The sequence below is a fragment of the Oncorhynchus gorbuscha genome, linkage group LG19 (genome assembly GCF_021184085.1).
Source record: "Oncorhynchus gorbuscha isolate QuinsamMale2020 ecotype Even-year linkage group LG19, OgorEven_v1.0, whole genome shotgun sequence".
Classification (NCBI taxonomy): domain Eukaryota; kingdom Metazoa; phylum Chordata; class Actinopteri; order Salmoniformes; family Salmonidae; genus Oncorhynchus; species Oncorhynchus gorbuscha.
Genome location: NC_060191.1, coordinates 25402308 through 25426478, shown reverse-complemented (window position 1 = coordinate 25426478; position 24171 = coordinate 25402308). Strand labels below are relative to the sequence as shown.

The following is a 24171-nucleotide window of genomic DNA, read 5'->3' as shown; positions in this document are numbered from 1 at the left end:
CCGCACAGGGTTGGAACTCTGGCTCAGGTGCACATCAGGGGACAGTGCTGTGCTGCCATTAATCTGATGGGCCCTGCAGAATTCAGCCAGCTCCTTATCCATAAAGCCCCCCCCAAAAAATATATATTTTCAGTCTTATGTTCCATTATTTGATTTTGTTTTACATTGGGTAAAAGTACAGACTCAGAGCTTCAAAATGGTACATCATACACTGTAGTTGGAGAAAACATGGAAGTAATGCTGCTTTTAAAAGTTAATAAACTTATCCCATTTAAGAGAAGGGCATTCAAACATTTAGCTGTGATTTTTCACACGTGCTCCACATTAATCCTTGGGAAACGTATATTTAGAAAAGGAATACTTTCACCAAATTGCCAAAATGATTTCTCTGTACATTCTCACTAAGTTCACACATTAGGCAAACCATTAACCATATTAAATTGCCTATTGTATCATAAAGAGAACCTTTCACATTGAAGAACTACAGTGTTGCTCTTTGTTTACACCCGTTAAGCCTTAGACCCAACCATCTCTTAAAGAAGTCACGTGAACACGTGACTGAATGTTTCAAGATTAAAACACTAACTTCCAAGTGCTAAAGGTAGTAGCCTAAAATTAGAAATTTAACACAAGGGTGTCGTTAAAACACTACCTAGGCTTTTATCATGAGATCCTTTGAGTGACTTTGGTTCAGGTTATGATATGAGCAAACTGAAAATATTTTTGTCTTGCCCTTTGGAGCAGGGCATGTAATGTCCATGGCCTTTGTCATTGCAATAGTCCTGATCTTATGTGTTTGCTGGGTTGTGTCCAGTCCAATGGATGCTTGCTCATCTCTGGGAGGAAGGACATCATCGTTGCGCAGCAGCTGATGGCTAGTTCCATCAGTGTGAAAGGTCCTTGGCCAGAACACCAGGCTCCAGACAATTTAAGCTGTGAAGGAGAAAGGCAGACAAAAGTAGACAATACATTAAAACCTTGCATTTAAGTACCAAGAAAAATACCTGTCGTGCTGTTTGTTCATCTCCTTACACTTGTGGGGAGAGCAGGTTTCTGCTGAAAGACAAATTCCAGATCAATAGGTAAAGAAAATGTGTGAATTCCTATAGCTTGTTACTATAGGATGCTCTGTTACTAAAATGCCATGTATACACAACTTGTATCCAGCCAAACAATGCAGACATTATAAGATAACTAGCTAATAATTAGCAAACATTTAACTTCATCATTACCAGCAGGCTAGATGTACATGGTAGTCATCTTGCCTAAATGCCATGGTTACTCCTTGGAATTATTTGGGGGTTAACAGAAGTCACACTAAAAAACAATGTAATATTCTCTACAAGCCAGTATATTGAATGAAATTGTATTTCCACTTTACCGGTTGTACATGCTGTTGATGGGAGGTAGAGATGGGGTATCCACAGGATAGTGCTGTTTACCTGACTCTTTGCAGTGCCGGTAGTTTGTTGCTTGTATTAATAGCCGAATGTAACCGAAATGTCGCCTGACACACGTTTCCTTGCAATAAGCTGGAAGTGTTTGCCTTTTAGTTAGGCTTGGCCATATTTTTCAAGTGTTTTGTCATGTGCAAATTGCATCAGTATTGAAAATAACAACTGGAAATACAGACCAGTGTACTAAAGGTTGGGTTGGTAACACTTCCCTGTGGATATTATCAAATTACCTCCGACATAGATTACCGGTTGTCAACCCATGTCCTTAAATTGAAATGAAGTTAATATTCTGACTGTTTGGGAATGCTGAGCCTACATGTTAGAGATAAGTGTAACTATTTCACTGTCCGATTTCTTTACGAGCCTAGTATTAATCTAGCTGGTCAGCTAGTTGAACATGTCGATGTCTAGCTATTTCATCTGTGCCTGTCACTTAACTTGGTTTGATTAGCTTGCTCCAGTGGCTATTTCCGTTAGTTAGCTAGTTAAACATAACAAACTGACAAACATATCGTCCTGGCTTTGTACATCAGCAATCAACATTAACCGCAGAATGCAACTGGCCATCTCAGCTAGCTGGCTATAATATTACCTGGATGCAACTGTCTAGCTAGCCAACAAGATAATTAACCCTTGTGCTTTTCTGGAAAAAAATTGTCCATTGTGGTATGGGTCAGGTTGACCTGGACAGTTTAAACAAAGAATCAAGTGAAAACAACTTTTTTTTTCTTGTCAGATCTTTCAGAAAGAAATACAATAAAATTTGATTTAAAAAACTCTAAGAACTATTTGTTGAAAATATTTCTCACAAACTATAATTTTGTGTTTCCCCAGGTAGGCTTTTTCCCCCTGGTGTTTTCTATTAACACTTAGGTGTGATTTGACTATTGGTCAAGCATCCCTTCAGTCTTTCTCTCAACATGTTGAACGCAATGTACGTGTGCTTTCTGCAGATGTATTTATCGCATTCTACACAAGTGGTGTTGGTTTTACTGTCTTGGCGAGGATGGCAGAGCAAATTGTGTAGTTACTGGAACAATTTTGAGTACGTTGGAAGCTGACAGTCTACCTTGACTTTGTCGTGTGGTGACAGTGACCATTCTATATTACTGTCTTTGGACTTCCGTGTCCTCATCTCTGGATGATGGTTGTTGCATGCACTCTCATCTGAAGGAGATGGTATGGCAGACCCCTCTGAAACCTCTTCAACCAAAGCAAATTCACAAAAGCAAATTCACAATCAGGAGGACAATGCTGTCGATGATCCATTCTCTGAAACCTCTTCTATTTCGCAGTCCAGAATTTGTGATGAGGCTTCATTGATTGAATCTTTTGGAGCTCATTTTGGAGCTCATTTTTGACTGTCTCTGTCAGATCTGCTGCTCTCGCACTGGGAAGGTTGGGCAAGTCCTTTTCGCCCATAATTATAAAAGTGCAACCAGAACCAGTCAAAGCCGACTCCATCAAAGAAACTTGGTTTATTTTGGACCCGTGCGAATATCTATACACATGAAATTCTCCAGGTCAAAATGACCCCATGTTTGTATACAAAATCTGCAGACATTCCCCAACACATCACTATGTGCACATTTTGAAGTTAGGTTCATGACCCTAAATGAGAAAAGTCATTGAGAAAGAGGTTAACTAGTATTTTTGACAACTCAAAAGTAGAAATGGGTCAAATTGACCCACAACAATGCCCGAGGGTTAAACAACGGGAAAGTGGCATATTCATGGGTCTGAATGGGTTTCATTCATGCATACACATTCATATCTAATTACTATTGCCCATACATCTGTTTCTCAAACTAGACACTAATGTACTTGACCTGTTGCTCACCGGGGCCTCCCACTCTTTCTATTCTAGTTGGAGACAGTTTGCACTGTTCTGTGAAGGGAGTAGTACACAGCATTGTATGAGATCTTCAGTTTCTTGGCAATTTCTCGCATGGGATAGCCTTCATTTCTCAGAACAATAATAGACTGACGAGTTTCAGAAGAAAGTTATTTGTTTCTGGTCATTTTGAGCTTGTAATCAAACCCACAAATGCTGATGTTCCAGATACTCAACTAGTCTGAAGAAGGCCAGTTTTATTGCTGCTTTTAATCAGAACAATAGTTTTCAGCTGTGCTAACATAATTGCAAAAGGGTTTTCGAATGATTAACTTGCCTTTTAAAATGATCTACTTAGATTATCAAACATGATGTGCCATTGAACAGAGGACTGATGGTTGCTGATATTGGGCCTCTCTGTATGTATATGTAGATATTACATTAAACATCTGCTATTTCCAGCTACAATAGTAATTTACAACATTAACAATGTCCTTTTTTCTGATCAATTTGATATTTTAATGGACAAATGTGCTTTTCTTTCAAAAACAAGGACAATTCTTAATGACCCCAAACTTCTGAACAGTAGTGTACATTTTGCACAATGAGCACTTGTCTCTCAAATACATTGTTAGTTATTGGTTAGCTAGCTAGTGAATTTTTGCCTTACTAGCATTGACATGAAATCAGTCAACACCTCAAGGCATTGTATCAATAATATGTAACGAGCCACTTATGATTCCCCACATGGCAGTTTCTTGTCAGCTCTTTCTAGCAAAATTTGGCCATCCAGAATCTCAACACGCTGACTTGTGCGCGCTTCCATGGTGCAGATCATTTTCCTGACATGGTCAGCTAACCCATCTATAGTGGATCTAGAATGATATCGCAGCCTCTTGCGATATAGATATTGTGGATGTCAGTATTGCAATCTTATATCAAAAGTAGATTAATCGTGCATCCCTAGTGAGCACCATTCGGCCGCCGTAGTGGTGATGAAACAAAGTGTTTTGTTGTGGCCGGTTGGGCTGCTGCACAGAACAGAGCAGACGAGTAGAACACTCTGTCCCAGCTGGAGACAAAAGGAGAGGCCTGCCAAAGGCCCTTCATAGCTCAGGGCTGACTCACCATCGACACACGTCTCACACTCTCAGCCCTCTATTTACTTGCCCTCCCTCCCTCTGCTCTGTCTGTCAGAAGCTCTTTTTTCTCAAACTCTTTGCTCCTTACTCCTTTCTGTTTTCTCATGCTTCCTTTCTTCCATTCCCTCATTGTCTTCCTTTTTTGGCTTTTGCCTTTGCTCTCTGTGGTTTCATGTGTCCTCGCTGAATGTGAATGCATACAGTATGGGGGGGAGGGATGGATGGAGAAAGGCCTCTCCCAGATTTGGGGTATGCAAAAAACAATTTTACACCAGACACTTGTACATGTGAAGCAGGACAAATGTAAACACCCCCGATTTTGATATTCGATCTCTGTGCACTTTCACCACCCTGTGAAGTTCATAACTTATTTAATCTGCTTAATAAACTACATGCTTTTCCCAGTCCTAGTGGTGGGCTATGTTATGTGGTCTTATCATCGAATGAGTCCCAAGTTTACTTCGATATGATTGCTATTATATAACTATTTGTGCATAAAGGCGTTTACACGGTTATTTCTCGTGTAATTTTTGACAAACATTGCTTGCCGACAAAGGTACCTGAATTTCCTGTTTCCATCATGGTTCAGGTCATTAATCCACAGGAGATGGATGGAAATTAGGCTATTGCATTTAGCCAGCAAGTTGTTTTAAATAGCTGGTGTTTGTAGGCTAGTAATACTTAAATAACCGAGGGTGTACTTTAGGGTTGTAAGATGTTTGGTTGATTGCTAACTAGACTTGAGCCTCCTTGTCAGGTAATCGGTCTTTGGACTGCGAGGTGCTTGTTTCTCATCATGCTTCTGTCAGCTGCCACTGACGGTGACATCAGCCGCTGCATATATTCCCACTGACTGTGCTGTACAGGTGTAAACTAATCTTCAATCTTCCCTTCACCAACTTCCTGTCCTGCAAAGCTGTGTGCTGTATCATTGTCAGGAGTTTGCTTATGCTGGAAATAAACATTGCAAACCAAATTTAAAAAGATTGGTGCAGGGTTCACAAATAAGTAACTTTGCCACATTCTCCTCCCTCCTGAATCCTCCCCCCCCTCCTCCCTCTCTGCAGATGACTTCGTCAACCATTTTGAAAAGAAGATCGACGACATCCGATCCTCGTTTGCTAAGTCAAACAACACCGCTGGTTCTGCTCACACTGCCCTACCCTGTGCTCTGACCTCTTTCTCCCCTCTCTCTCCAGATGAAATCTCGCGTCTTGTGACGGCCGGCCGCCCAACAACCTGCCCGCTCGACCCTATCCCCTCTCTTCTCCAGACCATTTCCGGAGACCTTCTCCCTTACCTCACCTCGCTCATCAACTTATCCCTGACCGCTGGCTACGTCCCTTCCGTCTTCAAGAGAGCGAGAGTTGCACCCCTTCTGAAAAAACCTACACTCGATCCCTCCGATGTCAATAACTACAGACCAGTATCCCTTCTTTCTTTTCTCTCCAACTCTTGAACGTGCCGTCCTTGGTCAGCTCTCCCGCTATCTCTCTCAGAATGACCTTCTTGATCCAAATCAGTCAGGTTTCAAGACTAGTCATTCAACTGAGACTGCTCTTCTCTGTATCACGGAGGCGCTCCGCACCGCTAAAGCTAACTCTCTCTCCTCTGCTCTCATCCTTCTAGACCTATCGGCTGCCTTCGATACTGTGAACCATCAGATCCTCCTCTCCACCCTCTCCGAGTTGGGCATCTCCGGCGCGGCCCACGCTTGGATTGCGTCCTACCTGACAGGTCGCTCCTACCAGGTGGCGTGGCGAGAATCTGTCTCCTCACCACGCGCTCTCACCACTGGTGTCCCCCAGGGCTCTTTTCTAGGCCCTCTCCTATTCTCGCTATACACCAAGTCACTTGGCTCTGTCATAACCTCACATGGTCTCTCCTATCATTGCTATGCAGACGACACACAATTAATCTTCTCCTTTCCCCCTTCTGATGACCAGGTGGCGAATCGCATCTCTGCATGTCTGGCAGACATATCAGTGTGGGTGACGGATCACCACCTCAAGCTGAACTTCGGCAAGACGGAGCTGCTCTTCCTCCCGGGGAAGGACTGCCCGTTCCATGATCTCGCCATCACGGTTGACAACTCCATTGTGTCCTCCTCCCAGAGCGCTAAGAACCTTGGCGTGATCCTGGACAACAAACTGTCGTTCTCAACTAACATCAAGGCGGTGGCCCGTTCCTGTAGGTTCATGCTCTACAACATCCGCAGAGTACGACCCTGCCTCACACAGGAAGCGGCGCAGGTCCTAATCCAGGCACTTGTCATCTCCCGTCTGGATTACTGCAACTCGCTGTTGGCTGGGCTCCCTGCCTGTGCCATTAAACCCCTACAACTCATCCAGAACGCCGCAGCCCGTCTAGTGTTCAACCTTCCCAAGTTCTCTCACGTCACCCCGCTCCTCCGCGCTCTCCACTGGCTTCCAGTTGAAGCTCACATCCGCTACAAGACCATGGTGCTTGCCTACGGAGCTGTGAGGGGAACGGCACCTCAGTACCTCCAGGCTCTGATCAGGCCCTACACCCAAATAAGGGCACTGCGTTCATCCACCTCTGGCCTGCTCGCCTCCCTACCACTGAGGAAGTACAGTTCCCGCTCAGCTCAGTCAAAACTGTTCGCTGCTCTGGCTCCCCAATGGTGGAACAAACTCCCTCACGACGCCAGGACAGCGGAGTCAATCACCACCTTCCGGAGACACCTGAAACCCCACCTCTTTAAGGAATACCTAGGATAGGATAAAGTAATCCTTCTCACCCCCTCCCCCCTTAAAATATTTAGATGCACTATTGTAAAGTGGTTGTTCCACTGGATGTCATAAGGTGAATGCACCAATTTGTAAGTCGCTCTGGATAAGAGCGTCTGCTAAATGACTTAAATGTAAATGTAAATGTAAAAAAAGGCAACATTTCAAAAATAGGAGCAGCTTTTAGTAGCATTTCAAAGTCCATCTGTGTTTAAAACTGGAACGCAAAGTTTACCTTTTTTTTATATTGTAAATTGTGTTTATTGGACACTAGTCACACACAGGTAAATCCCAAAATGTTTGAGGGAAATCCTTGACATCACCACACTGATTCAATTTTTTTTTTTAATCTCTCAAATATAGCTTCAATTTTAGGGACACTCCTGCTGAAATGGGTTTTAAAATAATTGTACATTTTTTGGTGCGATTTGAGCTTCATGTAGAGCCAGAAGATGCCATGTTCAACCCCTTTCCCATCAGTCTGGTTATTTTGGGCAGGATGGGGGGGGGGGTCACAAGGGATGTGGAGGTTTCTGGTTTCCTGTCTCCTGGGGTCACGTGACCAGAAAGCGGAGACGGTGTGGTTCTTTTGGTCAACCCAGTCCTAAAATGTCCCTCTCACGAGGCGAACACGCTATCTCTTTCATGGAGAGGATACAGAGTAAGAATAGCAACCGCAGTTGTGTGATGCATGCAGGCAAAAGAAAGGCCCCCTTCATAAAGCAGCTTTTTATCTAGAGCCCTTCAAGCGCAGCTTCCTGTCATTGAAGTTCAAAAGGCTACTGCATTATAGACAATTCATGCTCACAAATTTTGAACAGCCTCCTCAGACAGAATTGTTTCATCTTTAAAAATGTTTTTACAATGTGGCATTTTTAGCAAGCATGTTTTCACAGGAATTAACCTTAGCCTAAATGTGGCCTTCTGTCTGTGTGAGCAGAATGTGAACCGCATACAGTGTGAAAGTGAGAGCATAGGGGAAGCTGCATTGACCTCGGTCCTTGGAGAAAGGGGTGAGAACGTGAACTTGAGTGGACTAAGGCGCTAAATTTCAGTTGTGATTTGAGTAGCCTGTGCATGCGTTGTATGGGTGGACTTAAGGAAAAGTGCACACAAGCTTATTACTGCATACACGTTTGTCAATTCAATTCCATGCAGGATTTGTCATTGAGATAATTAGCCCAAACTACAGGTTGACTCACATGTTTGTCAAAGTGCAGCCTTTTTTATTTCCTCTTTCTCTCTACATGTTTCTCTCTACTGTATGAAGGCCTACCATTAAACCCTGCACCCCCCCCCCCACCCCCCACACACACACACACACACACTGTTTATCTATGATGACTCATGCAAACATCTGATAGGCCTATGTTTCTACAGAAACCAATATGATGTCTCTAGCAACGGCGCTTGAGTGCCAGACTGTCTGGAGTTTACCCTGTCTCTAGATATCACTGTCCTCCTGGTTGAGTTGTCCCTTCTGCTGCTTGTGATCATGTAGTCTTGTGTTTCTTTGTAACCTCTTAGCATAAAAAAAGAAACTATGAGTCGAATGCTTTGCTCAGTTAAATGTGCTGCAGTCAAATTAATTAGTGAGTTACCTACGCCTCACAAGTCAGTCTGCATCCATTTAGTTTCATGAAGCATTGTGTATCACACAGGCCTACCAAACACTTATTTTTTTTTTGTGATGACGAGGCAGACCATTAGTCAGGAAGTGGAGTACAGTTTCCTTGGGTCATATTCATTAGGGCATACTGTGGTGCATTTCTTTCATGCAGTTTCTGACAGTACTTCTGTTTTGTATCTACTGAATATGACCCGTGTGTGTGTGTGTGTGTGTGTGTGTGTGTGTGTTGGTGTACCCTAGGACTCACCGGATTACCATCACCAACTTCTGCCTGGGCAAGCACCTGGTGAGCGAGGACGACCTGCTGAAGGACCAGCGAGGAAGTCCAGCCTACATCAGCCCTGACGTACTGAGTGGTGAGAGGACATGCGCGCGCGCGCGCGCGCACACACAGATGCCATGAGAGGGGAAAGGAGAAGGAAGTTCTGTCAGTTTGTCACAAATGCTACTGACCGATGCCAAACACAATATAACAGTTCAATTGAAACTTCCATATCTCCATGCTTACTTTATGTAACAAGTGGACACAAATCATGTAGGCCTATTGATTTTTAAGGGTAACTCTCATGTTATATGTGTTGAAGGTTTGACTGATAAGCTCCTGTTATATCTTTGACTGTTCTGTTGAAAGGGTCAGCCAAGTTTAATCTGGGTCGAGCTGGGAAACTGCGAGTCAGTCAGTAGGCTTGCGTAATGTTTGGCAGGCCACTGTTGCGTTGGATATTTCCGGTTATTAGGCAAAGCCTATTTTGCAAACTTGAACATTAGTGAAGGCTGAATCTCAAGGTATTTTGTTTGTTCATTTATTGACTTGATCATCTCCATTGCATGATGTTCTCTCGTGATAAGCTACGTGTTAGGGTATGTGGTGTTGATTGCAAACGTATACTGTGCTACATTTTGCTATTAGTTTAATCGCTTGCTGCATGAGACTGCACACAATATTCCATCACTCGGTAGTTTGTGCACGCACTTCGTGCACACAGTTTGCAAAGTATTCTTAGCCCTTCAGTCTAGACACGATTGTCAGGGAAACGTGTGAAACTATCAGATTTGGATGGTGTCTTCTTCCCCGCTCCATTTTAAAACGCAGAACCCAGGCCTATATGAGCGGAACATGACAAGTTGGAGACAGAACAATGAAACTGAGCTCCGGTGAGTCACCCTGATGACTCACCGAGAGGGAAACTACTCCCCCCCCCACCTCTTTATAACACTTTTCTCTGGTTCTAAAGAAGAGCACTATGCTCATTTGTCCTCCCATACATCATTGTCTTCTGACTCCTCGTGCCTTTAATGTTTGATATAGGTTTAAGCATAATGGAGATGGGATTGCGGTTGGGAATTTCTTGGAAGACGAGTCTAGAGCTGCAGTTGGAGAGTGTTGAGTCACATTGTCTTCTTCTGTGTCCAATTGGTTAATTATTCATTCTGAGGTTGATTAATGAGATATTATGGGTGGTTCTGGAGGAGGACAGTGGGTTGAAGAGTAAAGACAAACAATGTTTGTGGTTGAATTAAGATTCGATAGTGTGATTGTACTGGTGCATGTATGTACATGATGTGAAAGCCTCATATATGCAAAACATGTTTTTTAAAGAAGTGTCATTTTCTCAGTCGCAAAATGTCACATTAACCTGTTTTCCCTCCACACTTTTCATGCGTGTATATATCGGATACAAAATGTAATGACGGGAAATAATGGAAACGGTACATTTTCATATTGTCAACGTTTTTTTTGGTCAACTTTCAGAATGTCGACATTTAAACTTCGTCAGTGAAATGCTGGTGCAAATGCTTTTATGCTCATGAATATAATATCGTATCAAACTTGTGAGTCAGGTGAAGACGTGTTGTCTTCCCACTATGACTTGTCACAAAAGCATGCAGTTTAGGCTACAGATGAAATAAATGATGCACTTCACAGAGTGGTGAAAGTGCGTGGTGATGAGCTTGATACTGCTTTCCAATAAATATCAAGGGTCTTATTCTGGTGACAGGATAGACTATGCTTGGCTGCCGTTAGACAAAAATGCACTTTTTTGTTGTCCATAACGATAATCTCATGTTGGCTATACGTGTGCTCTAGCCAACAGTGCCCATGCCAGCATAGATTTTTTTATCCGGTACATGGGAATTTAACTGCAAAAGGTATTTTAATGTGCATTACGTCATCACTTACAGCCTTTTATCTGTTCAAGTCCAGTTGATGGAAACGCATCTTTGGTGGGAAAATTCACTTATTGTAATAACCTAGTACCTGAAACATTTTTTAAATGAATCTATTGTCTTCCTTTGCAGGCCGGCCGTACCACGGTAAGCCCAGTGACATGTGGGCCCTTGGCGTGGTGCTGTTCACCATGCTCTACGGCCAGTTCCCCTTCTACGACAGCATACCTCAGGAGCTATTCCGCAAGATCAAGGCTGCAGAGTACTCCATCCCAGAGTAGGTCAACATACAAACCCCCCCCCCACCAATACAGTGCCACACATCCCATACTAGACCACACAAGCATTATTACTCCAAGCATGCTACAATGATGCATGTCATGACAGTTGGTCTACTCAAGGACTTGGTGCAAGTGCCAATATCAATTAATTTCTGAGCCATACACTATTCAAATCAAATCAAATTTTATTTGTCACATACACATGGTTAGCAGATGTTAATGCGAGTGTAGCGAAATGCTTGTGCTTCTAGTTCCGACAATGCAGTAATAACCAAGTAATCTAACTAACAATTCCAAAACTACTACCTTATAGACACAAGTGTAAGGGGATAAAGAATATGTACATAAAGATATATGAATGAGTGATGGTACAGAGCGGTATGGGCAAGATACAGTAGATGGTATTGAGTGCAGTATATACATATGAGATGAGTATGTAAACAAAGTGGCTAGTGATACATGTATTACATAAAGATGCAGTAGATGATATAGAGTACAGTATATACATACGAGATGAATAATGTAGGGTATGTAAACATATTAGGTAGCATTGTTTAAAGTGGCTAGTGATATATTTTACATCCATTCCCATTATTAAAGTGGCTGGAGTTGAGTCAGTGTGTTGGCAGCAGCCACTCAATGTTAGTGGTGGCTGTTTAACAGTCTGATGGCCTTGAGATAGAAGCTGTTTTTCAGTCTCTTGGTCCCAGCTTTGATGCACCTGTACTGACCTCGCCTTCTGGATGATAGCGGGGTGAACAGGCAGTGGCTCGGGTGGTTGTTGTCCTTGATGATCTTTATGGACTTCCTGTGACATCGGGTGGTGTAGGTGTCCTGGAGGGCAGGTAGTTTGCCCCCGGTGATGTGTTGTGCAGACCTCACTAGCCTCTGGAGAGCCTTACGGTTGTGGGCGGAGCAGTCGCCATACCAGGCGGCGATACAGCCCGACAGGATGCTCTCGATTGTGCATCTGTAGAAGTTTGTGTGCTTTTGGTGACAAGCCAAATTTCTTCAGCCTCCTGAGGTTGAAGAGGCGCTGCTGCACCTTCACGATGCTGTCTGTGTGGGTGGACCAATTCAGTTTGTCTGTGTTGTGTACGTCGAGGAACTTAAAACTTACTACCCTCCCCACTACTGTTCCATCAATGTGGATAGGGGGGTGTTCCCTCTGCTGTTTCCTGAAGTCCACAATCATCTCCTTTGTTGTTGGTAATCAAGCCTAACACTGTTGTGTCGTCCGCAAACTTGATGATTGAGTTGGAGGCGTGCGTGGCCACGCAGTCGTGGGTGAACAGGGACTACAGGAGAGGGCTCAGAACGCACCCTTGTGGGGCCCCAGTGTCTGAGGATCAGCGGGGTGGAGATGTTGTTGCCTACCCTCACTACCTGGGGTGGCCCGTCAGGAAGTCCAGTACCCAGTTGCATATTTGTCAATGTTGTTGTTTGATGCAATAAGAAACATATCCCAGTCCATGTGATGGAAGCAGTCTTGGAGTGTGGAATCAGATTGGTCGGACCAGCGTTGAATAGACCTTCTGTCTGTAGGCAGGGATCAACAAAATGGAGTAGTGGTCAGCTTTTCCGAAAGGAGAGTGGGCCAGGGCCTTATATGCGTCGCGGAAGTTAGAATAGCAATGATCCAAGGTTTTCCAGCCCTGGTTGCGCAATCGATATGCTGATAAAATTTAGGGAGTCTTGTTTTCAGATTAGCGTTGTTAAAATCCCCAGCTACAATGAATGCAGCCTCCGGATATATGGATTCCAGTTTGCAAAGAGTCAAATAAAGTTTGTTCAAAGCCATCGATGTGTCTGCTTGTGGGGGAATATATACGGCTGTGATTATAATTGAAGAGAACTCCCTTGATAGATAATGCGGTCGACATTTGATTGTGAGGAATTCTAAATCAGGTGAACAGAAGGACTTGAGTTCCTGTATGTTGTTGTGGCCACACTACGTCACGTTAACCATGAAGCATACACCCCCGCCCCTCTTACCAGAAAGATGTTTGTTTCTGTCGGCGCGATGCGTGGAGAAACCAGCTGGCTGCACTGACTCCGATAGCGTCTCTCCAGTGAGCCATGTTTCCGTCAAGCAAAAAACGTTAGTCTCTGATGTCCCTCTGGAATGCTACCCTTGCTCGGATTTCATCAACCTTGTTGTCAAGAGACTGGACATTGGCGAGAAGAGTGCTAGGGAGTGGTGCACGATGTGCCCGTTTCCGGAGTCTGACCAGAAGACCGCTCAGTTTCCCCCTTTTACGAAGTCGTTTTTTTGGGTCGCCGGCTGGGATCCATTCCGTTGTCCTGGGTGAAAGGCAGAACACAGGATCCGCTTCGCGAAAGTCATATTCTTGGTCGTACTGATGGTGAGTTGACACTGCTCTTGTGTTCAGTAGTTCTTCTCGACTGTATGTAATGAAACCTAAGATGACCTGGGGTACGAATGTAAGAAATAACACGTAAAAAAAACTAAACTGCATAGTTTCCTAGGAACGCGAAGCGGCCATCTCTGTCGGCGCCGGAAGTCATAACTAATAGTAATGTATGCTGTTTAGCAGATGCTTTTATCCAAAGTGACTTAGTCATGCATGCATTTTACATAAAGGTGGTCCTGGGAATCGAACCCACTATCCTGGCTTTGCAAACGCTATGCTATACCAACTGAGCTACTGAGGACCGTGCTCTTATTGGTTCCTCCTATGTATTATGCAACAGTTTCTCCTTCTGTATTTTGCTGGCCATAAATATAACTATTCCCCCTCTATCCTTTCCTCCCTCTCTCCCCTCAGGGACGGGCGTGTGTCGGAGAACACTGTGTGTCTTATACGGAAGCTGCTGGTGCTGGACCCCCAGCAGAGGCTGACCGCTGCCGAGGTCCTGGAGTCTCTCAGCGGCATTATTGCCTCATGGTGAGTCACGCCCTCTGGTGGACAGGGAGAGAACTGTAAATATTTCCAGTTGTGGTTTAAAAAGTGCATAACAACCATGCATTCTCATCTGTTTTGAGAATATCATGTTTAACTTGGTGGCATTAATATAATCATCAGTCAACCCTTGCTGTGTCTATAAACTGCCTTTTGTGTGTGCGCTTTGCAGGCAGTCAGTATCCTCTTTGACCGGACCTCTTCAGGTTGTACCGGACATTGATGACCAGGTCAGCCACCCAGAGCATCTCCAGGAGGTGAGATCCCTGTGGTCAACAGCCCCTTGATCCTCCTTTAGCATTAGCACATTGCAAATCCTCAGAACTTCAGCTCACCCAAAGCCTTCTGGGGAATAGAGCCAAATGGTCCTCTCTTACTGACTGGTGCCTTGGTGTTTGATGTTCTCACTGCGCCACCATGAGGCTAGCACTTTCATTACATTTGAATCCAATCTTCTGAAATCTAAAGGTGTTGTAAGAAATACAGAAGTGTGTATAGTATAGCTTGACATGCAGTGAGGGGGGGGGAAGTATTTGATTTTGTACGTTTGTCCACTGACAAAGAAATGATCAGTCTAATGTTAATGTTAGGTTTATTTGAAAGTTGAGAGAGAGAATAACAACTAAAAAATCCAGAAAACCCATGTCAATTTTTATAAAATGTCCTAATCTCAGTTTTTACCTGTATAAAAGAAACCTGTCCACAAAACAATCAATCAGATTCCAAACTCTCCACCATGGCCAAGACCAAAGAGCTCTCCAAGGATGTCAGGGACAAGATTGTAGACCTACACAAGGCTGGAGTGGGCTACAAGACCACCCCCAAGCAGCTTAGTGAGAAGGTGACAACAGTTGGTGTGATTATTTGCAAATGGAAGAAACACAATAACTGTCACTCTCCCTCGGCCTGGGGCTCCATGCAAGATCTCACCCCGTGGAGTTGAGATGATCATGAGAACTGTGAGGAATCAGCCCAGAAATTCACGGGAGGATCTTGTCAATGATCTCAAGGCAGCTGGGACCATAGTCACCAAGAAAACAGTTGGTAACACACTATGCCGTGAAGGACTGAAACCCTGCAGCGCCAGCAAGGTCCCCCTGCTCAAGGAAGCACATATACATGCCCGTTTGAAGTTTGCCAACATCTGAATGATTCAGAGGACAACTGGGTGAAGTGTTGTGATCAGATGAGACCAAAATGGAGCTCTTTGGCATCAACTGAACTCGCCGTGTTTGGAGGAGGAGGAATGCTGCCTATGGCCCCAAGAACACCATCCCCACTGTCAAACATGGAGGTGGAAACATTATGCTTTGGGGGTATTTTTCTGCTAAGGGGACAGGACAACTTCACCGCATCAAATGGACGATGGACGGGGCCATGTACCGTCAAATCTTGGGTGAGAACCTCATTCCCTCAGCCAGGGCATTGAAAATGGGTCGTGGACGGGTATTCCAGCATGACAATGACTCCAAACACATGGCCAATGCAACAAAGGAGTTGCTCAAGAAGAAGCACATGAAGTTCTCGGAGTGGCCTAGCCAGTCTCTAGACCTTAATCCCATAGAAAATCTGTGGAGGGAGCTGAAGGTTTGAGTTGCCAAACTTCAGCCTCAACCTTAATGCCTTGGAGAAGATCTGCAAAGAGGAGTGGGATAAAATCCCTCCTGAGATGTGTGCAAACCTGGTGACCAACTAAAAGAAACGTCTGACCTCTGATTGCCAACAAGGGTTTTGCCACCAAGTACTAAGTCATGTTTTGCAGAGGGGTCAAATACTTATTTCCCTTCATTAAAATGCAAATCAATTTATAACATTTTTGAAGTGTTTTTTCTGGATTTTTTTTCTGCCTCACTTCTCAAATAAACCTACCATTAAAAGTATAGACTGATCATTTCTTTCAGTGGGCAAATGTACAAAATCAGCAGGAGAAAATACGTTTTTTCCCTCACTGCACATTCTCAGTTATAAAGCTGTAGATTCAAATCAAATCCATATCAAATTTGATTTTGTCACATGCGCTGAATACAGCAGGTGTAGGTAGACTTTACAGTGAAATGCTTACTTACAAGCAATGCTAACCAACACTGCAGTTAAAGTAAATGATAAGAAATAAAATTAACAAATTAAAAGAGCAAAAGTAAAATAACAATAGCGAGGCCATATACAGGGGGTACCGGTACAGAGTCTGTGCTGGGGCACAGGTTAGTCGAGGTAATATGTACGTAGAGTTATTAAAGTGACTGCATAGATAATAACAGAGTAGCAGTATTGTAAAAAAAGGGGGGGGGGGGACGACAGGCAATGCATATTGTCTGGGTAGCCATTTGATTAGATGTCATGAGTCTTATGGGTTGGGGGGGTAGAAGCTGTTTAGAAGCCTCTTGGACCTAGACTTGGCACTCTGGTACCGCTTGCCATGCGGCAGCAGAGAGAACAGTCTATGACCAGGGTGGCTAGAATTTTTTTTGACCATTTTTAGGGCTTTCCTCTGACACCACCTGGTATAGAGGTCCTGGTTGGCAGGAAGCTTGTCCCCAATGATGTACTGGGCCATACGCGCTACTCTGTAGTGCCTTGCGGTTGGAGGCAGTTGCCATGCCAGGCAGCGATGCTCTCGATGGTGCAGCTGTAGAACCTTTTGAGGATCTGAGGACCCATGCCAAATCTTTTCACTCTCCTGAGGGGGAATTGGATTTGTCGTGCCCTCATCATGAGTGTCTGTGTGCTTGGACCCTTTAAAAAATACACTGCTCAAAAAAATAGTGAACACTAAAATAACACATCCTAGATCTGAATGAATGAAATATTCTTATTAAATACTTTTTTCTTTACATTTTTATGTCATTTTTGCTGACAATCACACAAATTATCAATGGAAATCAAACTTATCAGCCCATGGCTGTCTGGATTTGGAGTGACACTCAAAATTAAAGTGGAAAACCACACTACAGCGCCTGGGCATGCTCCTGATGAGGTGGCGAATGGTCTCCTGAGGGATCTCCTCCCAGACCTGGACTAAAGCATCCGCCAACACCTCGACAGTCTGTGGTGCATGGAGCGAGACATGATGTCCCAGATGTGCTCAATTGGATTCAGGTCTGGGGAACGGGCGGGCCAGTCCATAGCATCAATGCCTTCCTCTTGCAGGAACTGCTGACACACTCCAGACACATGAGGTCTAGCAAACCGGTCATGCTGGAGGATGTTGTAGGCAGCAGAACATTCTCCACGGCGTCTTCAAACTCTGTCACGTGCTCAGTGTGAACCTGCTTTCATCTGTGAAGAGCACAGGGCACCAGTGGCGAATTTGCCGATCTTGGTGTTCTCTGGCAATTGCCAACTGTCCTGCACGATGTTGGGCTGTAAGCACAACCCCCACCTGTGGACGTCGGGCCCTCATACCACCCTCATGGAGTCTGTTTCTGACCGTTTGAGCAGACGCATGTACATTTGTGACCTGCTGGAGGTCATTTTGCAGGACTCTGGCAGTGCTCCTCCTTGCACAAAGGTGGAGGTAGCGGTCCTGCTGCTGTGTTGTTGCCCTCCTACGGCCTCCTCCACATCTCCTGATGTACTGGCCTGGCTCCTGGTAGTGCCTCCATGATCTGACACACAGCAAACCTTCTTGCCACAGCTCGCATTGATGTCCCATCCTGGATGAGCTGCACTTCCTGAGCCACTTGTGTGGGTTGTAGACTCCGTCTCTTGCTACCACTAGAGTGAAAGCACCGCCAGCATTCAAAAGTGACCAAAACATCAGCCAGGAAGCATAGGAACTGAAAAGTGGTCTGTGGTCACCACCTGCTGAACCACTCCGTTATCGGGGGTGTCTTGCTAATTGCCTATAATTTCCACCTGTTGTCTATTCCATTTGCACAACCGCATGTGACATTTCCACCATTTGCAAATAAATTCATTAAAAATCCTACAATGTGATTTCCTGGATTTTTTTTCTAATTTCGTGTGTCATAGTTGAAGTGTACCTATGGTGAAAAAGACAGGCCTCATCTTTTTAAGTGGGAGAACTTGCACAATTGGTGGCTGACTAAATACTTTTTTTGCCCCACTGTAGGTCTATAACAGTTTGGGTCTAGTGTCACCCTCTTTTGAAGAGCTCTGCAGCCTCTGCAGCTTTCCAATTTTTAGGTATCTCGGACAATACGAAAGATGTTGAACACGCTGGTAATAGGGGTTGCAACAATGGCGGTGGATAATTTGAGGGTCCAGATTGTCTAGCCCAGCTGATTTGTACAGGTCCAAGTTTTGCAGCTCTTTCAGAACATCTGCCCTTTGGGTGAAGGAGAAGCTGGGGAGGCTTGGGCAAGTTGCAGTGATGGGTGTGGGGCTGTTGGCCGGGTTTGGGGTAGCCAGGAGGAAAGCATGGCCAGCCCCAGAGATGCTTCTTGAAATTCTCGATTGTCGTGGATTTATTGGTGGTGACAGTGTTACCTAGTCTCTGCAGTGGGTGGCTGGGCGGAGCTGCTCTTATTCTCCATGGACTTTAGTGTCCCAAAACTTTTGAGTTAGAGCTACAGGATGCAAATTGTTGGCGTGTTGATGTGGAAGCTCTCAACCTGCTCTGCTACAGCCCTGTCAATGAGCTTGGTGGCGTAGGTTCATCAGCTCGGTTTTGACAAGGATGCTGATCTCTTGATCATTAACCTTGCCTCTCTAACTTGTGTTCATTGTGTAACAGTATCTCTGTGTAACAGCAGGGTCGTGTTCAGGAGGCACCAAATGGAAAACGAACAAACTGGGAAGGGACTATGTGGACTTGGTAGACCTGGTCCAATAAGAAACCCAGTTTTCTGTTTCTAGAACTTTTCCATGATGTGCCCTAATTCAGGAGTCTTCAAACCTTTCCTCAGGGACCTCTAGACGTTCCATGTATTTGAACTATACCAGATCTAGTACACTTGAGTCAACTAATCAATAACAAAATTGTAAACTGTCTGGGGGTTACTGAGAAGTGGTTTGAAAATCAATGCCCTGATGAACACGACCCAGTGTGTAACTAACTAATAAGCATCTCTGTCTCTATCCCAGGTGAAAATGACAGAGGAGTCGTCGCAGTACGAGTTTGAGAACTACATGCGCCAGCAGCTGCTTCTGGCCGAGGAGAAGAACACTAGTCACGAGGCCAAGGCCAGCTTCCTCACCAAGCGCCAGTTCGGCGCCATCCCGCCCGTGCGGCGCCTGGGCCACGATGCCACACCCGTCAGCCCTCTGGATGCCGCCATCCTGGCCCAGCGCTTTCTCCGGAAGTAGCCCCTTCATTCATCGCCTTGACAAGTGGCGTGAGGGACACAAGGGTGGGGTCGGGAAGGTACCCTAAAACTGAGAATATCTGTGGGAGCTTAGCCCCAGCTCGACCCTCCCTTGGGTAGAGAGGCCCCTAGCTGTGGTAAGTTAGGTGGTGTGGGAACAGACATGGGGGGAGGGGGCACCAGAACTGATCACTCACCTGACAACCTCTCATAGTTTTCACACGTCAAGTCTAGGTGTTGGCAGTGTCCACAGGAATGGCAAGGCTGGAGGATCTGAACCAAAGGCTCCCACTGATCTTGAACACCCGGTTCTCTCAGCCAGCAATGGGCACTTATGGAGTCTTGCAGGCCAGGGGGATACCAGACACGGTTGTATGTGTGTTTGGACATGGAAAGCTCCCCCATTGTTTCCATCTGCTGAGACCTGGTCATCGCCCTCCTACCTACCCCCATTTCTTCTTGAAAAACCCTGAGCAATACAGGGCCAAAAGAATCATGTAGCAACCTTCCTCTAACCTCCCTCCCTCAACTCTCCAAACTGGGATCACTTGATCATGGACATCACTCACGTGCCCACCCGCTCCACTCTTTAGTTTCCTCATAACCAAAATGATCTGGACTAGTCCTGTCTCTAAACTACGACTTCAAATCTACCTCTCGCAATCTTTTTTTTATAATCTTTTTTTTTAGTACATTCACCATGTCCACCATTCTCAAAAAACAAGGAATTGTTGGTAGTGTTGTCACCGTAGACAGAAAGCATTACTATGTTTTGGCACGTAAAGGTTTGGAATGTGGAATATGAATAAGCTTTTTTCTCTATGAATAATAAGTAGCATTTTACCCATCTTACATTGAATATGCTAACTATCAAAGGGTGGCCAAATCGCCTACTTCTGTCTACGTCTAGCCGATTGCTTTGCTTTCTTGCTTTCGCTCACCCCCTGTGGAACTCTTTTTCCCATTTAGGCATCTAGTGTCAAATACCTGGAGGTTGTGACGCCGAGAGCTGGATGGGGGATGTTTTTTTAGATGTTTAAGGTTGATCCTCTCTCGTTATTGTTGTTCTAATTGGCATCTTTGATTATTAATCACGACGTGGATGCTATAATTGTCTGGGGGGGGTGAAAAATCATGTAGAGTCTTAACGGATTGTTAGCCAAGGAAATGATACCTCCCCCTCGTTCACCACTGAACAACTTCCAGGTATTCAACTTCCCATTTATTCTGTGTGACATCATCATTGTGGGACAAGTATTGGGCATGAATGTGAATGATTGGTAATGCCAGTGATTGTCAGTGTGTAGATAAGTGTGATTTTGGGGGGGGCTGTATTGGACAAAGCCATGTCCTTTTCAGTGGTAGGTGTCGACTAGAGCCACGTTATTTAAGCCCAGTGAGTCAGTGCACACCCTTAAACTAGCCATCCTCTCAATCTCTTTATCTTGCCTGCCTCAGTTGCTTGCACACACTGAGAATATATAGGCTTTTCTAAGACTGTCTGGACTGAATGTGTCCGCCATGAAAGATGGGCATCCCTCATGTTGGCACTGTCTTAGTCGTGAATCCTCTAGTGCGTAGCAATGTCTTAAGTTTAAAATCAAACAAAACTGTAATGATCACAGTAGCTCTCAAGCCCATTTAGCTGTTTGTAAGTGATATTGTAGTAGCTGATCATGAAAGACTTACTATGATGTTGATAATGATGATTGAATAGATAGTGTGATATTTTAGAGAAACTCAACAATGAGGTTGCGTCTCAATCACTCGGTCATGCCATTATTATGCACTTTCTCAAGCCTCCCTCTGCTGGCGGTGCCATAGTGGTGCCAAACGTCATGATCAATCCAATCATTCTCCACAGAGGCTAACGGCTGTTTCGTCTAAATTAAACCAGTGTCCTGGAAATACAATTGCATTGCCTAAAGTAGGTAGATATTTAGTAGGAAACAACTTTGCTGTCAAATTTACTTTAGGCAGATGGCAATGTCATAAGTTAGCTTTTTTGGACAAACTTTGCTATCTATGTTGCTAAGCTACTAACTTGTGAACGATATTAGGCATCTGTTCACATTGGCTTGCTCATCTTTATGGGTATCCGCATTGCTTAGACGTTCACCCTATTTTTATATCCAAATTGATCACATGAGTAGAAACTCGAGTCAGTTTCCTCTCATTTCTTTGTATAGTCTTTTTCCTCAATTTCATGTTTGTTGATTTTGTTATTTATTCACTGTCCATTTTCAGGCATCAAATCTCTGCCATTTAGCTTTAAGCAAGAGGTCTTCTGGTTCCATTTGTTTCTCCAAACATTCAAACTTGAGCCACCATTGCAGTTTTTTTTTTCTCTAAAAATCTTTTTATTATTCTTTTACCATTGCCACACTCGTGGTCAATTTAAGCTACACTACTAATAATGAGACTGACTGCATAATAGTTCTATTTTTTACACAGAAAATCGCACATTATAATGATTTATGGTAGTGATGTTTATTAGCCTGGTCACAGTTCTGTTTGTGCTGTCTTGCCAACTGTTGCCTTGACAGTGACAAACAGATCTGGGACCAGGCCAACTGTTTATTGCCCCATACCAGACTTTTGGTCAGTATGTAAATATAATCCCATCATGGCAGCGACAACACCAGTAGAGCTTCCATCTAGTGGAACGAATCCAGCTCTGATCAGGGGTACATTCAGTGAGGTGAAATGTTGCAGATACGAATGTGTTGAATAGAACTGACAAGATTTCCTGTCATGTTGAATTCAGAATCCTATCTTAATTTCTATCTGAAAGTTTTGTAACATTGCACACTCCTGAACAGCCCGCTGTAACACAAATTATATATAGACATGCATTAGAGGCAGTACTAGCCACCCCATTTGAATGAAATAATATTTAAATTAGATTTTGAGGAATGTACGCCCCCCCCGCCTCAATGTGAATCTCTGGGTATAAAAGCAGTATTGTAGTTGATAGTGTCAGTAGTTCATGAGAAAAAGGTATTTTGTGAACATTACAGCCCTTGCTGAAGTTGAAGGCAAATTTCTCATCCCATCTTACTTGAGGGTGACCATAACCCACTATTGGATATAAATATGTAGGTTTATTGGATAAGACCCTTATAGTAATGTATTACCTGTAGCATTATCAAGATAGTGTTCACATTTAGCTGTTGGAATTGTCCCATTTGTCTATGAATGTTGTCTCCTTCAGACGGTCTGTGGACTGAAAGCACCATACGAAGCATGATGTTGAGCTCTTTGCATGAATTTTTTTTACTTGCAAGGTGGTCCCACAATATAATTCCCTGTAATCCACCAACTGAGAAGAATTGGGAATTTGAGTCTTAAGGAAAAACCTAATGTTTTTCATAATACAACTGATTTTCATTTAATGAACATTCAACATAATTTTTCATTTTTACCATAATTCTAAAATGGAGGAAATGTCTGTCAGTTTAATGATGTATTTGATTTGCTGAATATTTGAACTGGAAAATAGATAATGGTGTATATGTGGTGGTAAAAATGGTTGAAAACCAGCAGGATTTGTTGTAAGCTGCTTGGTTGGATATGGGCATCTAATACAAAAACCTGGCTAATTGTACAGAGATGGAAGAAAATTAAAGTTTGTATAAAATACATTATTTTTGTACTTCATCAAATCTCTACATGCATGTCAGCAATAAACTTTGATATGGAAAAATTCTCTATATTCCTACTGTTTATTTCATGTGATACTTTGAATGTTGACAATACTTCCTATCATTTCCAGTAGGTGGAGTACTGTGTCAAAGAATAGAAATGCATTTGCTATATGTATAACCAAGAACACCAGATATTCTGTAGTAATGATAATGACCCCAAGTGTTTAATCCTATATCAATGAAACACTATATTCAGTTCACAAAATGGAAAGGAATGGTTATCTTCCTATAGTTTCTACTCTCTTGGGTCTGTCTCATGCCATTACAGAATGTGTATAGACTCCCTGCAGCGAGTGATTGTGTGTCTTAAATACTCAATTGAAATGTTGTGGGGTTTTCTTTTCTCTCTGAGGGAGTACTAGACCATGGGCCAAGGTAGATCTGCTCCAACAGGAAGGCCCCTGCTGGTTCCCCCTGCACTGCGGTCATGTGCCCCTACGCCGCTGCCTCACCTCAGCCTTTTAAACCCACACCCCCTGTTCTGGTGGGGGATTCATTTCTTAACGAGTCTTTGCATTTGCTAACAAACACAAGTTCCTGATCGGTCCTGTAACATGGATTCCTGTGAGATAATTTAGAGTTCTGGATGTGCCTTTTTTTTACATTTCATTATTCATATTGGTGGCTGAGCTGGAAGAGATTGGTCTCATGGAACATGGCACAAGCTGTGACTAAAGATTGTTACTGCCTTATGTCCCCCCTGAGATGAAGAGGACTAAAGTAAAGTGTTAAGTGTTAATACAGTGTGATTGGATAGCTATTTCGTATGTACATTCAGGACCTGAAAAACAAGAACTCTGCCATGATGCTGCTTTGCTTACAACTTTCTCTGATGACCAGAGTTCACCAAACAGCGCATCACTTAGTGACATAGCGGTCTCTGTAACGGCACAAATGTGTGGACGGACAAGGGGTTTGACACGCTACAGCGCTTTTGACCATCCCTCAGACTCCTACAACTAGAGTATTTCATGGTTGGCTGGACCTTGGCCACTGGAGGCCTGGCTCGC

At 43.9% G+C, this 24171-nt stretch overlaps 1 protein-coding gene across 1 annotated transcript in view; it reads left to right on the top strand.

Moving 5' to 3' along the window:
• Positions 1-23165, top strand: part of LOC124005226 (serine/threonine-protein kinase 40) — a 31701-nt gene extending 8536 nt beyond the window's left edge. The window contains exons 7-11 of the mRNA XM_046314269.1: positions 9054-9169; positions 11115-11259; positions 14053-14172; positions 14360-14444; positions 19234-23165. Coding sequence (XP_046170225.1) covers positions 9054-9169; positions 11115-11259; positions 14053-14172; positions 14360-14444; positions 19234-19455 — 688 coding nt within the window. The 3' untranslated portion in view covers positions 19456-23165. The remainder of the gene's footprint in view (positions 1-9053; positions 9170-11114; positions 11260-14052; positions 14173-14359; positions 14445-19233) is intronic.
• The last annotated feature ends 1006 nt before the right edge of the window (positions 23166-24171 follow it).